Source organism: Chionomys nivalis, chromosome 22 (genome assembly GCF_950005125.1).
Source record: "Chionomys nivalis chromosome 22, mChiNiv1.1, whole genome shotgun sequence".
Classification (NCBI taxonomy): domain Eukaryota; kingdom Metazoa; phylum Chordata; class Mammalia; order Rodentia; family Cricetidae; genus Chionomys; species Chionomys nivalis.
The window spans coordinates 39200490-39214529 of NC_080107.1; the positions used below are offsets into that span (position 1 = coordinate 39200490).

Here is a 14040-nt window from a genome sequence, read left to right on the forward strand (position 1 = left end):
CATATGCCCCCGTCCCGGGATCCCACGGCTTCTGCCTACCTCATTCTTCTCCAGGCTGCATTCAGACATCACCTTGTCCCCCTGCTCCTGGAAGGTGATAATGATCAAGGCCACAAAGATGTTGACAAAGAAAAAAGGGAAGACCACAAAGTAGACCACATAGAAGATGGAAAGCTCCATCCGGAACCCGGGGCTTGGCCCCTGCTCCTCATAGGTGGCGTCCACAGAGTGTTTCAGCACCCTAGGTAAGGGGAGAGCAGACTTCAGGAGAGCTTCCAGGGTGCCTGGATCTGCACATCTGGCTTGGGGCTCAGGTCTGCACTTCAAGAGCAGAATTCATCTCTGTACCTCAGGGATGGGGATTCAGATGTGCACTTCAGGGACAAGAAGCAGGTCTGCATCTCAGGATAGGACTTAGGACCACATCTCATGGATAGGGCTCACATGTGTACCCCAGGGATGAGATTGTTTGTACGTCAAGGACAGGGCACAAGTTCGTACTTCACAGAAACCCAGGAATGGTGTGTATTTACCTCTTAGGGATGAAACCCAGTTCTGCTCTAGAGGACAGTGCTCTTATCTATACCACACCTGGCTTCATTATGGGTTGGAAGCAGGTAAACCAAGCAGACTCCACCTCAGCCTACCCGTTTTTGCCAAACTAGCACTCACATGGGCCAGCCCTCTCCTGTAGACACCGTGAACAGCGTCAACAGGGCCCAGAGCACATTGTCATAATGGAAGTCATATTTCTTCCACTGCCTTGGCTGAGCTTCTACTTCTTCCTTCTCGTAATCCAAATACTGACCCCTGCAAACAGGAACACAGACAAAAGAAATTAAAGCTGCTCAGTATAGATGCACCCATGGATCTATAGTCAAATGGTTCTGAAAACTAACAGATCATTCCATGTGGAAAGAGCGGTCTCCTCAATAACATGAGACAAACACATTTCCAGTCATCCTACATGCGGCCCCATTCCTGTACCCCACTGCATACTCGCCCTCATTACCAAATATTGATCACTGAGATGGATAGACTTCCTGCACCCCACTGCATACTCGCCCTCATTACCAAATATTGATCACTGAGATGGATAGACTTCCTGCACCCCACTGCATACTCGCCCTCATTACCAAATATTGATCACTGAGATGCACTGACTTTGGAACAGATTGAGTTCACTGTTTGATGATTTTTAAAATAAGCTTTTATTAAGAGTGAAAAAAATTGGATCAAAAATGTAAATGTAGGTATCAAATCTATAAAATTCTTTGAAGAAAACACATAACAAATATTCATGACCTTGTATTTGGGGATGGATTCTTTGCGAGATTACCAAACTTGTGAACAAGGAAAGCAAAGGGAAAAGTAAATTGGATCTCAGCAAAATTAAAAACTTTCTTTGTTTCAAAAACACCCATAAGAAAGTAGGTGAGGACTGGTGAGCTGGGTTAGGGGGTAAAGTACGCTTTGCCCAAAGTAATGACCTTGAAGAAAACATGTTTTTGCGAACTAGAGAAAACATGTTTTTGTGAACTAGTCCTGACCCCACCCTGCCTGTTGACTAGAACCTTAGGTGTTTTCCAACAGCCTGCAGGTGCTACCCTGTCCTTCGCCCGACCCAGCAAATGCCTGTCCCGCCTTTGACATAACCAATCATAGTAAATGCCTTTAAAATGAGCCAATCCCTGCGTCTGACCAACAACCCACTGTACCCCCTCCCTGAATATGTGGTTTTTGCTTTTAAAAGTAGCCTGTAATAGCTAATCAGGGCTTCTCTCCCTCACCTGGCTGAGGAGCCCATTTGCGCAAACGAGAAAAAATTCCTCTTGCTTTTGCATCAATTGGACTGGTGAGTGGTTCCATGGGGCGACCCTCCTGAGGAATTAGCATCTCAGAGTTGGGGTCTAATAACCTGAGTTCAATCCCTAAGACATGGGTGGTGGGAGACTTCACAAGTCGTCCTGGCCGCTACATGGCTACTATGGCCCGTGCCCCACCCAAAAATGAACACAATAGGTCATTTTTAAAATAAGAGTTCTCTTGGTGTAATGGTGCCTGCCTTCAATTTCAGCATTCAGGAAGCTGAGGCAGGAGGGTCATGAGTTCAAGAGGGTTAAGAGAGAGAAAAACAAAGTAAAAAGATAATCTAAATAATCAGAGAAACTATTGTTAATATTTGGTCAGAAAACTTGTATTTAGAACATGTAAAGTACAAATAAAATCCATACCAAGGAGACTTTTTTTTTCTTTTTTTGAGACAGGGTTTCTCTGTAGCTTTGGAGCCTGTCCTGGAACTAGCTCTTATAGACCAGACTGGCCTTGAACTCACGGAGATCTGCCTGCTTCTGCCTCCTGAGTGTGCTGGAATTAAAAGCGTGTACCACCACTGCCTGGCTAAGAGACAACCTAATTTTTAAAATGGATCAAATATCTGAACAGACATTTTCCTTGAAGAAAACATAAAAAGACCAACTATTACATGAAAAATGCTCAATATCACCAATTATCAGAAAAAAGCAAATCAAAAGCACATTGAGGAATCACTTCATTCCTGCTAGGATCAGTGCGAGCACAGAAAGGCAAACAGGGCTGGCGAGAGGGCTCAGCAGGTAAAGGTGCTTGCTGCGAAGCCTGCCCACCTCAGTTCAATCCCTGGGGCCTACGTGGTAGCAGAAGGAAGTGGCACATGCTGTGCCAAGTGTGCAGTGCCCCCACCTTACACACACACACACACACACAAATAAATGGAACCAAAACTTTAAAATAAATAAAAAGCAATGAAAAGAACAAGTGTTGGTAAAGATCTAGGGAAATGCAGAATGGCTCAGCCACTTTGAATACCATCTGGCATCCCTTCAAACAGCAAAACAGTTATCATATTACCTAAGATGTATGCATCTAGCTAAACATCCAAGAGAAATTAAAACAAACCTTTCCAAAAGAAAAAAGAAAAGAAGAAAAGAAAAGACAACTTGTGCAAAAATGTTGATGGCAGCACTATCTGCAGGCCAGGATGTAGAAACAACCCAAATGCCAGGCAACAAGTGACTCAGTAATAAAACGTGGCATATCACAGAACTGACGTTAAGTCCTAACAAGGTGCTCGCACGACGAACGAACCTCCACATCGGTTAAGCCTCAGTTTACCTGCAGTCCCTCTCCAGTTCCTTGGATTCATCAGTGCAGTAAAAAAACTTCCCTTTGAAGAGCTGCACGGCAATGACGGCAAAGATGAACATGAAGAGCATGTAGACAATCAAGATGTTCAGGACGTTCTTCAGGGAGTTCACCACACAGTCAAACACAGCCTGCGGTGGGAGAGAACAGGGCACAGCAGAGGAGTGAGTCCGCAGGGGAGAAGCAAAGAGGAGCTGAGTGGTCGTAGGGAGAGGCTAGGGCACTGAGAGAGGGCAGGAGATGGGGGGTAGGTAGGAACTGGTATGGAGGGGATCAAAAGAAGGAACAGGACAGTTACAGGCTCAGAACCCCAACACTCCCGAGGTCTAGACTCCCGGAGGTATTGAAGAACCACTTAAGACCCTCTAACCCATGGCCACAGAAAGCACCACTGCGAGCTGCCTTAACAGTTCTCTCTCTCTCTCAGGAAGGGAGCATCATCCTGGCTTTATCCAGTGGGCTAGAGGTTCCAGGCCAGCCACCTGTATACCCAGGGAAAATGGCCTTGCAATAGGCTGGAGCCAGAAGGCCCGTACAGAGAAAATGTACTAACCTGTATGCGGCCCCTGCTTTGCCCCGCTCAGCAACAGCACTGATATGGGAATGACTAAAGCCACAGACAAGGGACTGTGTCCCTGAGGACCATGCGGCAGAGAATTTGAATGTGTCCGGGATCAAGATGTGACTCAGGATCCTCACCCCGCTCCCAGGGCTGACCTTCCTCTCAGGTTACCTTGGAGACACTGGTTAGCATACTCCAAATGCCTACCCAGCATTCTTCTCACGCTGCCTCAAGTACAAGTTCAGCCTTGGCCCAGGGACTCCCTGAGACCCTCTTGGGTTCACTTCCTCACAGATCACTTGGTACACAAGAACCAAACCACCTCCCTTATACTTAGACTTTGACCAGGGTCTCTGAGGTTCACATGGCCGAGCTGCTGCAGTGAAAACCGACTGCCTGCATTTTGAAGCGTTCGAGGAACTAAAGCGCAGAAAGTATTTTGTTCTTGACTCAGGCTCACTAATTATTAGATTACGTTTACACTGCACTTCCTCCATCTGGAAACTCAGCTGCACCCGCCCTGTGCCACTGAGCCCAGCAGCTACTTTCTGGAATCCCTGACTCCTGGCCCCATGCCCCTGGTCCTCTGTTCTTCCCTGTCCTGCCGCAGTGTCCCACCTGGTGCTGGAGGCTAAGGAAGGGGGTCCTCTGTTAGGACTGTCCCCTCACACAGGTGAACAGTCTGTGAAGACACGTGCACCCGCCCCTCCACCGGCCCACCCACATGCACAGCACATTCCTTCAGCCAACTCCAGACTCCAACCTTGAGCTTAGGCAGCCGTTTGATGGTCTTGAGGGGCCTCAGGACACGCAGGACTCTCAGGGACTTGATGGTATTGATGTCTTTCCCTTTGGATCCTCTAGAAGGGAGAAGTTGCTGATGCTGACAGGCAGAGCGCTGGCTTGAGTCCAGCTCCTACCCAGTCTGCTCGGTCTAATAAACCCTGTGCATTCTGTCTCAGGCTCCAAGCAGAGGACTTAGCGGGGGAACTCTTCCCACGGCGGCCTGAGAACAGTGGGTGGGCTACGGCCAGTACCAAACCAGAGCAACACAGCTAGTGCACAGGGAGAGCGGATTTCTCTAGAGGAAAGAGCCCAAGCTCTTGTCTGCAATGGCCACTTCCACCTGCGCAGAGTTCCTGACAGACACCTCCAAACCAGCGGAGTGGAGGTCTGTGAGCCTACCTCTTACACTAGAACTTAGGGGTGCCACCTGACTATCATCAGCTGCAGAACACCCCTCAAGTAACCAAAAGGGAAGCAGGGGGTAGCAAGGCTGGATACTGGAGAGGTGAGATAGAAAGAGGAGAAAGGAAAGAGAGAGAGGAGGGGAGAGGAGGGAAGAGAAGAGGGAACAACTGAGAGGGAGAGGGAGAGGTAGGGAGGAGGAAAGAGAAAGACAGACCCAGAGAAGCAGCCAGATACCAGGACGACCAAGAAAGTAGCAGACAGGAATGCTCAGGTGGGAGAGTCAGAAAGTTAGGCAAAACTCCTGGTACTAGCGACAAGCTCAGAAATCTAGGATTAGAAAAGAACCCTCAGGCCTCAGTGGTTAAAGGTACTGACTGCCTTCCAGAGGTTCTGAGTTCAATTCCCAGCAACCACATGGTAGCTCACAACCATCTATAATGGGGTCTGATGCCCTTCTTCTGGCATAAAAGCATACATGCTTATAGAGCACTCATATACATAAAGTAAATATATAAATCTTTAGAAAAGAACCATCTTGGAAACCAGAACAGACGCAAACGCTGTCCCAACCTCTTGGAGGTTGGGGATGGCAAGAATCAGAAGTCAGGGACCAGGCTTGCAAGACTTGCAAGGTTGGGAAGACTTCCTGCATACAGGGAGCCCTAGCCTAGCCAGCTCAGACATTACTCCCACCCAGAACCCTGAGCCTGGCCTACAGTGTGGCTGGGTCTGCCCCAAACGGCTTTCTTTGGGTTCAAGCAAAATTCCAGGACAAACAGAAAGCAGCTGCATATCCCAGGCCTTCTTCACAGGAAAGGAGACACATGGTCCCCACACTTCCCTCTCCTCAGCCCCACATCTTGGAATCAGATCAAATTGTCCTTGAAGCTCAGAAATAAGGCTTGTAAGTGCGAGGTTATCCTGGGCTGGCTTGGTTACACAAAACAACAAAACCTGCCCTTCTATCGCCCAACACTTCCAACACCCACCTTAAGCCACCTCCCTCTGTCTGTACCAGGACACAGACCATCCAGGGAGGAAGAGGGGGACTTCTAAGAACTGTCGACTGCAGCCACTCTCTGGACTCAAGTCTTCCCATCTCTGTTTGCTCAGAGACCACAGGCTGAGTCCCACTCTTTTCCTGCTACCCCCCAAAGCCTCTCTGACACTCGGCCTGGAGTTCTCCAGAGCCCTTGCTAATATTCTAGCAAAATGTTCATATCCTTTGTCATAGACAGAGAGTCCATTAAGACTCCCGAAGGAGACACTGAGAGGTACTGGGAAAGGGGCTGTATAGAGGGAAGAAAAAATAGAGCTGCATTTCCTGAGAGTAGCCATTTGGGAAAGCACTTCAGAATGTCTGGCATCATGGGCTGTGGTTACTACTGGCAACTTCTACCCCAGAACCCTCACTGTTCTCGAGGCCAATGCCACAGGCTCTCACATTCTCACTCAGATACCCTGCTCATACAGGCCCTCCCTACCAAGGGCTGACTGTGCCTAGCCCAGCCCAGCCCCCAACGGGTCCCCAGAGGCATGGCAGGAATGGTGGCCTGGGGATGGCTAGTAGGTAGCATGCAGCCTAAACAGGGTGACGGTGGATGAGCAGGAATGAGGCCATGATGGATGGGGCCAGAGGCGTGCCATGATGTTAGGCAGTGTGGAGGGAAGGGGAGGCATTACCCCATGAAGCTCCTACCAGAGTCCAGCAACAAGAAGACAGAGAGAGCAGAGTCAGTGTTGAAGGAGTGGAACACAGTCCTCCACTGGTCCCCCCAAGGCCAGAGAAACAGAGACCCTCCCCTTGGGTCATTCTTGCCTCTAAATTTCGTTCCACAATTTCCCCCTCTTTCACCTTATGCCCGGCCTGACCTAGGTTCTCTACGGAGGGTCTAGTCCCAACTATCACCAAGCTAAGGGAGAGTAACACAGGAACCAGAGAGAACAGTCTCCTATCCCAACAAAGATATCTACCAGTTGGGGTAAATCCCTGAGTCGGGCACACCTCTGGGTGGGTAAGCAGGCTCCAAAGAAGCAAGGCAGGTGCCCCCAATCCAGAGGTCTCTGGGGAGAAGGCAGGGCAGCCCTGCTCGAGCTGCAGAGCATCCTCCAGCCACCTCACGTCTCACTGCCTACACCCACAGGATCCAGAGGCCATGCAAGGTTTACTTACGAGAAAGCAAATGCCACTAGGGCTCCGCTGACGACAATAAAGTCCAGAATATTCCACAAGTCCCGGAAGTAGGCTCCAGGGTGCAGCAGCAGTCCCAAGTCTATCATCTTAAGGGGATAAGCTGGCATTAGAGTACAGTCCATAAGGAAGAGAGAGGCGGAGGCAGGCCCCAGCCCTGGAGGAACACACTTCTGAGAACTGGGACATGGTTCAGAACACACTACATACTGTGTACACTATGACCTCAGTGTAACTCAGACACACTCCACATACACTCTGGGAGAGTGGACACAACACAGGTCACACTCTTTTTTTTTTTAATAATTTATTTTTATTTTTTTGTGCATTGATGTTTTGCCTGCATGTATGTCTGTGAGAGGGTGTCAGATCTTGGAGTTAGACAGTTGTGAGCTGCCATGTGGGTGCTAGAAATTGACCCCACGTCCTCTGGAAGAACAGTCAGTGCTCTTAATTGCTGAGCCATCTCTCCAGTCCCTGGCTCACACTCTTAAATGGCTTCAATAGGGCCTTGACTTCAGTGTCCCTAGAAAGGCTATACCTGTCTTGAGTCCTGTTTACGTTCCAAGCTTTCCTGGAGCTCCGCTGTGGTAAGAAGGCTGTCTCATCGTCCCCTACCTCTCTAGCAACAGACACACTCCTTCAAGAACTCACACAGCCCAGACCTGAAAGTTAAACTCGGGAGAAAAGAACAAGCTGATCCGAGCCATTTCTGCTACAGTGACTTTCAGAAAATACCACAATCTTTGCTTTTCAACATCCTTACGTGCAGAGTGAGCTTGCCCCTTCCTCACAGCCTGTGAGTGCATGAGCAGCAGAAGGTATAAGTACCATTTGTAAGTGTGCTGTGCGCAGTCTCTCTGAACCAACTACGAGCTTGCGGGGCACACGTGCCTTCAGCTGCACTGATGCTTGTGCACATGTGTGTAGTTCACTGCACTGAAGGAACACCAGTGTATGCCAGACACAGACACGGGGCCCCTTGTAAAGACAGCAGGAGCTGTAATAACATGGCAGGCTCTCAGCCTATCAGGACATCTCTCGATCCTATAGAAACTGAGTCTGCAGCATCCAACAGCACTCCAACCAGCTCTCCCTAAGGTCTTCTTTATTCTGTGCCTTGTCATATGGCTCCTTCTTTGCGGTTATGTGGCAACCCTGGAGAGGAGGCTAAGTACACACACACACACACACACACACACACACACACATGCACTTTTAGTAAAGCCCAAAGTCCCCATGCTCAGAAGTCAAGAACACCAGGACCAAAGTACCCTAGCAGTATCCCATGGGACAGAATGACACTGGGGACCCTGTGGCTTGCAAGGCTTTTAGTCATTAAAATACTTCATTCACACATGCACACTGACCGACTGAACACATGCCCGGGAGCACACGTTACATGCCTCCATGGAAGCTGCAGGGGTCACTACATCTCACCTTTATGACCATTTCAAAGGTGAAGACGCCTGTAAAGATGTAATCCATGTACTTTAAAGCCTAGAACCAAAGGTAAGATTAGTTTAGGCAGGCCTGGATCTGGAGCCAGGATCACTGGCAGGACCCCAGCTTCCCCCCAGGTCTTTGAGCAGAACCAGTTGGCAACGGTGTCAGGACATCCCTCTGGAAAGGGTCCTTTGGTGGCTGCCCTGCCGACTCTGGCATGTTACCAAGACAAGGGCTAACGGAGACAGGCTTTTCCAGATCTTTGGTTCTAATACCCCCAGAGGGAAGAAGGTTGTCTGAGGAAAATAGGACACCAGCCCCACCCCATCCCGTGGACCCTGGGAATATGTCTGGTGGCGCCCCACAGTGTCCCAGTAGTTGTGACTCACATTGTTCCTGGAAGAATCGGTCCGCACAGGATCCTCAGCAGCCAGGGCAATGCTGCTCAGAGCGATGACCACAAGAATTACCATCTCGAAGTATCGCATGGTCACAATGTAATGGCAGAAGCGACGGAGCCTATGAGGACAAGGTTCAGGTCATCATAGGCCAAGACCCGAGTATGCCAACCTCTCCCACAAGAAGGGCCCGTTGGCTACCAGGAGAGCATGGCAGCATCAGAATGGAGCTTTGCCCCTTATTTCTGTGGTGAAGAGCCCGCAACCAGGTGACTGTGACTGGGTTTCCTGAAAAAGCATTTCAGGTCAGAGATCAGCAAAATACAGGTCGAGGCCAGACCTGATGCCTGTGAAGAGCATTCTGGGGAGCACAGCTGCCTCCATCCAGTCGTATTCTGTCTGTAGCCCCAGAGCAGAGGATAGGAACCAGCCGGCCCCTCACAGACATGTAAACAGAGGGGTGGCGTAGAGGAGGTGGTCCGTGAAGAGAGCTCTTTAGTACATGAGCTGGACAGCAGGCAGGCCACTGTCACCAGCCTAGACCAGCCGGGCAGCAGGCAGAACACTGTCACCAGCCTGGACCAGCTGGGCAGCAGGCAGAACACTGTCACCAGCCTGGACCAGCCGGGCAGCAGGCAGAACACTGTCACCAGCCTGGACCAGCCGGGCAGCAGGCAGAACACTGTCACCAGCCTGGACCAGCCGGGCAGCAGGCAGAACACTGTCACCAGCCTGGACCAGCCGGGCAGCAGGCAGAACACTGTCACCAGCCTGGACCAGCCGGGCAGCAGGCAGGCCACTGTCACCAGCCTGGACCAGCCGGGCAGCAGGCAGAACACTGTCACCAGCCTGGACCAGCCGGGCAGCAGGCAGGCCACTGCTGGCTTAGAGTGCCTGATCCTGTGAGGAGTGCAAGCCACCACTGTGTACTTGCCGCCCACGTCAGCTGACCAGGATCTGTGTCTGGTTCTCAACATTCCTGTGCATCAAATGAGAAAGCCAAGTCCCTGTAATGGAAGCTCTACTCTAATGAGCAGTCCTTGCTGAGCAGTGCACAGATAAAGAAGCCAGAGCCCCTCAGCTGTCACGTAGTGAAGCAGCCACCCGGTCAGGTCGCAATGGCTGAACCCATGTGGCAGACAAGAAAGAACAACACGGGCCTAGCAAGTGGAACAGACGTCTCTTCTACTATCACCAGCACCCAACAGGCTCTGCAAGTCTACCCCTGCCACCAACCCCTCCAGGTCCCTTCTCCAGCTAACGTCTCCAGCGACATCTGCTGTCAAAAGCCTACCTTCTCAGGTACCCACTTCTCCCCTCTTCCTCCGTAACCCTTTGCCCGTCCTACAGAGCTACTCTTCCCACGTCCCAGGCAGCCTGCTAGCCTTTTACTCCTCCACCAAGCCCTCTCTTCTTCTAACTCAGCCGTCCAGCTCATAGCTACAGCTCCTCTGTTCAGCTGTGCTCCCAGCTCACCTGGCCATGAGCTGCCCCAGACGTCCTACGTCTGTGTGATCTAGCACACAGACTAGAGCTCCAGAGCTGCTCAGCCAGACTCCCCCAAACACTTCTGGTCTCACTGATTTCCCAGCCTTTTGTCAGCAAACGGAAGCTCATAGAGCCTCGGTCCCTCCCTTCCATCCATCTCTAATCCATCACCATATTCTGCATCTGAAATTCCCCCCCCCACACACACACACACACTTCACTTTCAAGCCTCTACCCTCACTACAAAGTCACAGCTCATCGTCTGGCCCTTGTCTCCTTTCCATATCCGTCCACCAGTGGGCAGCACTGAGCTGCAGTAGACCGGTCCCACTGTGCCCAACCCTCCACAAGACAGCTGAAAATGAGCCTCTCTTTACATCCGTCCAACTAGCTGCCTTCGACTTCTGGGCCATCATAAATGTCCTCTCCACTTCATCCGAGCACATCCTTCACGACACCCTTCATGTTCCACTGAGCCATCACTCCCTCCAGGACAACTCCACCAGCCTTCTCCCACTTGCTCCAGAACATCGGAACCTTATCATCTTACATCTCTCTGCCTCACCAAGGCAGCCATTCCGAGGAGGCAGGGGAAAGGGATGTCGCTGTTACCGTTTACCCTTAACCGAAAGCCCAGCAGAGTAAGCTCCCGGTAAGCAGGTGCTGAGTGAAAACACAAAGGGTGGGGAAGAAAGGGGGCATTGAAGAGCAGGAGCTGTGTGGAGAGCTGAGGGCAGAGGCAGCTGAGCAGTGACAGTCGCTCTTCTGCCTTCTGACCCCTTCCCCACCCACCCCACTCTGGCCAGCTGGCCTTTGTAGGGCTTTAACCTCTCCCTTCTACCCAGAGAGTTCTTTCTCCCCTTCCTCCAGTGTTTGCAGCATTCCTCCCTCTGAGGCCCCGCCCTGACCACTCCACTAGTTGTAGTGATAACAGAAGCCCAGCCACCACTTCCGCTCGTTTCTTTCTTGTGCTTATCACTGTCCCGTATCTTATATGTCACTGCCTCGTCTTGCTTGCTTGTCCTTCCCACCAGACCACATACTTTAAACACAGTCAAGTCTTGCCTGTCTTCATCATCACCAAATTTCAGCACATACAATGCTGTTTGCATGTGAATGTTTAGGTTAACAAAGTACCGAAATGGTGAATGGATGAAAAGTCAGGACCACCGTGGGAAGGAACGTACGATGGCAACAGAGGGCGGGTGAATGAAACAAGCTGTGTGCCTCGTAGAAACAGGGCCCTGTGTGAGGCAATGAACACAATGGCAGAGAAGAAGGTTGATGCAGGGCTCTGAGAGGAACTGGCATCTGACCCAGCCCCCACCACCAAGACTACGTGGCTGTGTGTCTATACAGGGCACGAAACTTTGTGCTTCTGTATCTTCATCTATAGAGCAAAGACAATGTTCAATAATGTATAGAATTAGTCTCTCCAAGGCGCACAACCCATACACACTGGCTAGCTGCTCACACACTCACGGCAGAGACACAGGCAGGACAAACCCAGGCCGTGGGCACTGAGGAGACTCACAGGTTGGTGGGGCTGAGACAGAACATGGAGCTGTATGGAACGATGGGCCGGGGGCCTCTTCTTAGCACATCGTCAGCCTCTGCCTCCTTCTTGCCCTCTGCTTGGCCTTCCAGGTCCACATTACCACCTACAGGGACACAGGGCCTCAAAATTAGGGGATGTCCACACGTAAAGCCATGACACATGGGTCTCTCCCAGCTCCAGACCATGGGCAAGTAAGGTGGGCTACCAAATCCCCAGGCAAGGAAGGATATTTGGCTAAGATCAATGCTTTACTGAGCAGAACATGATCCACCACCAAACGAGAGAGAGAGGATGACCGGACACATCTGAGCAGGCCCTGCTCACTTCCTACACTGCTATGTGAGAGGCGCCATGGTGGTACCACTCCCTTGATATGGACACCAATGCCTCCCAGAGCCTAGGGAGCCCTTCCTTCTGCCTGGCAGATCTCTGGGCAGTGAGGCAGGGGACTTCTGGGAACCCATACACCTGGCAGTACCCCTGAGCCCCATCATCCAGCCCTAGTTCCACTTGACCTGGGGTTTCTCTTGAAGGGCTCTGGAGAACAGAGGTTTTGCCAGCCACCCCACTTGTAGACCCAGCTCTTCGGGCTCCTCCCTGACTCCCACTCGTCCCGCTCCCTCTCCACTGTCCCCTCTGCTCTCTCAGCGCCCACCATCTTTGTGCCCATAAACGCAGCTCCCTTAGGTTATAACAGCCCAGAGTGTCATCCTTTTCAGGTATGCTATATCTCTCTCTCAGTTCTTCATTTTTAGCTGTAATAATACACTGTTCCAATTCTTGTGGATAGCAGGGTGGCTACGACCTCAGAGACATCAAAGGAGACAATGCAGTGACTTGAGCCACCTCCCACTGCCGAATTCGTTTTAGCCTTTTAAAGACCACCCATAAAACCAAAGACAATATTAAAGAGCAACCAAAGCGGAGGTGCTCATGCCAAAGCCCACCGTGGAGACCAAAGAATCCAGCTTTTCCCTGACCACTGGCCACTGACACGCAGGGGAGAACAGCTAGAGCAAAACAGCAGAGCTTGGCTCCAGGACCACCCGTCTGCAAGTGCTTTAAAGCAAATGCACTGAAACAAGCACCATCAAATTTTCCTGCCAAAGATGCAAGTTACATCGTCTTCTGAGGAAATAATTGGCAATACTTACTAACCCTCCAACATCCTAATTCATACAACATTATCTCTGAGGGTAGAGAGAATCTGTTAAGTTCTTTAATAGTGAAAAATTATAAACCGTGCAAACACAGGTAATGTACAAAAATACATGGAGGATACTGAAAGCATGTAAGTTTAAAGGACAGAGGTATGTGATCTAGTGAGGTCAGAGGGGAGCCATGAGCACCGTGCTGGCTGTCCCACAGGAGCCCTGTCACCACAGAGGCACCACACAGGGACACAGAACAAGGAGACCTGGCATGAGTAGCTTCTGGCAACAACTATTTTTTAGCTTTTAACATTTAGAAAATGCTTCCATAATGAGCACATACTTTTAAAGAAAGAAGTATTTTAATGTTGTGCCTTTAACTCCTCCCTTAGAAATACAGCAAAGCCAAGAGGAAATAAACGAGGAAAAGAACCATTCTGGAGTCGAAGAACTAAATTACTAGAAAGAAATGAAATAAACACACCAGAGCCTGGATGGAACTACTACTGAGAAAAAAACTGCCATAACAAAATCATGGGAAAATTACAAACATATAGATACATGCGCGTAATAACGACTAGTGACAAAGTGAAAAGAGGCCATGATATTGAAAGACAGCAAAGGGGGGGTCCATGATAGGGTTCGGAGGGAGCAAACCAAGAGAAAAGGTCAGGATGAAAGCTTCCACAGGCTATGAAATCCACTCTTGAAAGTGGGTTATTTAAACAAGACTTCTGACTAACAAGTCGATATACTGAAAAACAGGACGCTCAGCAGAACAGTCAGCTGCAGAGTGGGTGGGGCAGGAAGAGAGCCAGACTCCAAGAGCTGTGTCCCAGCTACCTTAGGTGGTTTTCCTCCCTCCAGGCCCA

General features: G+C 50.3%; 1 protein-coding gene across 10 annotated transcripts in view; it reads right to left on the minus strand.

Moving 5' to 3' along the window:
• Window positions 1-14040, minus strand: part of Cacna1b (calcium voltage-gated channel subunit alpha1 B) — a 166727-nt gene that overhangs the window by 43297 nt on the left and 109390 nt on the right. For all 10 annotated transcript variants that reach the window (XM_057754975.1, XM_057754972.1, XM_057754967.1 and 7 more), the window contains 8 exons: window positions 11994-12120; window positions 8963-9092; window positions 8568-8627; window positions 7110-7216; window positions 4509-4605; window positions 3154-3314; window positions 673-810; window positions 40-241 (listed from right to left, as the gene is read on the minus strand). In XM_057754975.1, the coding sequence (XP_057610958.1) occupies window positions 40-241; window positions 673-810; window positions 3154-3314; window positions 4509-4605; window positions 7110-7216; window positions 8568-8627; window positions 8963-9092; window positions 11994-12120 (1022 nt within the window). The remainder of the gene's footprint in view (window positions 1-39; window positions 242-672; window positions 811-3153; window positions 3315-4508; window positions 4606-7109; window positions 7217-8567; window positions 8628-8962; window positions 9093-11993; window positions 12121-14040) is intronic.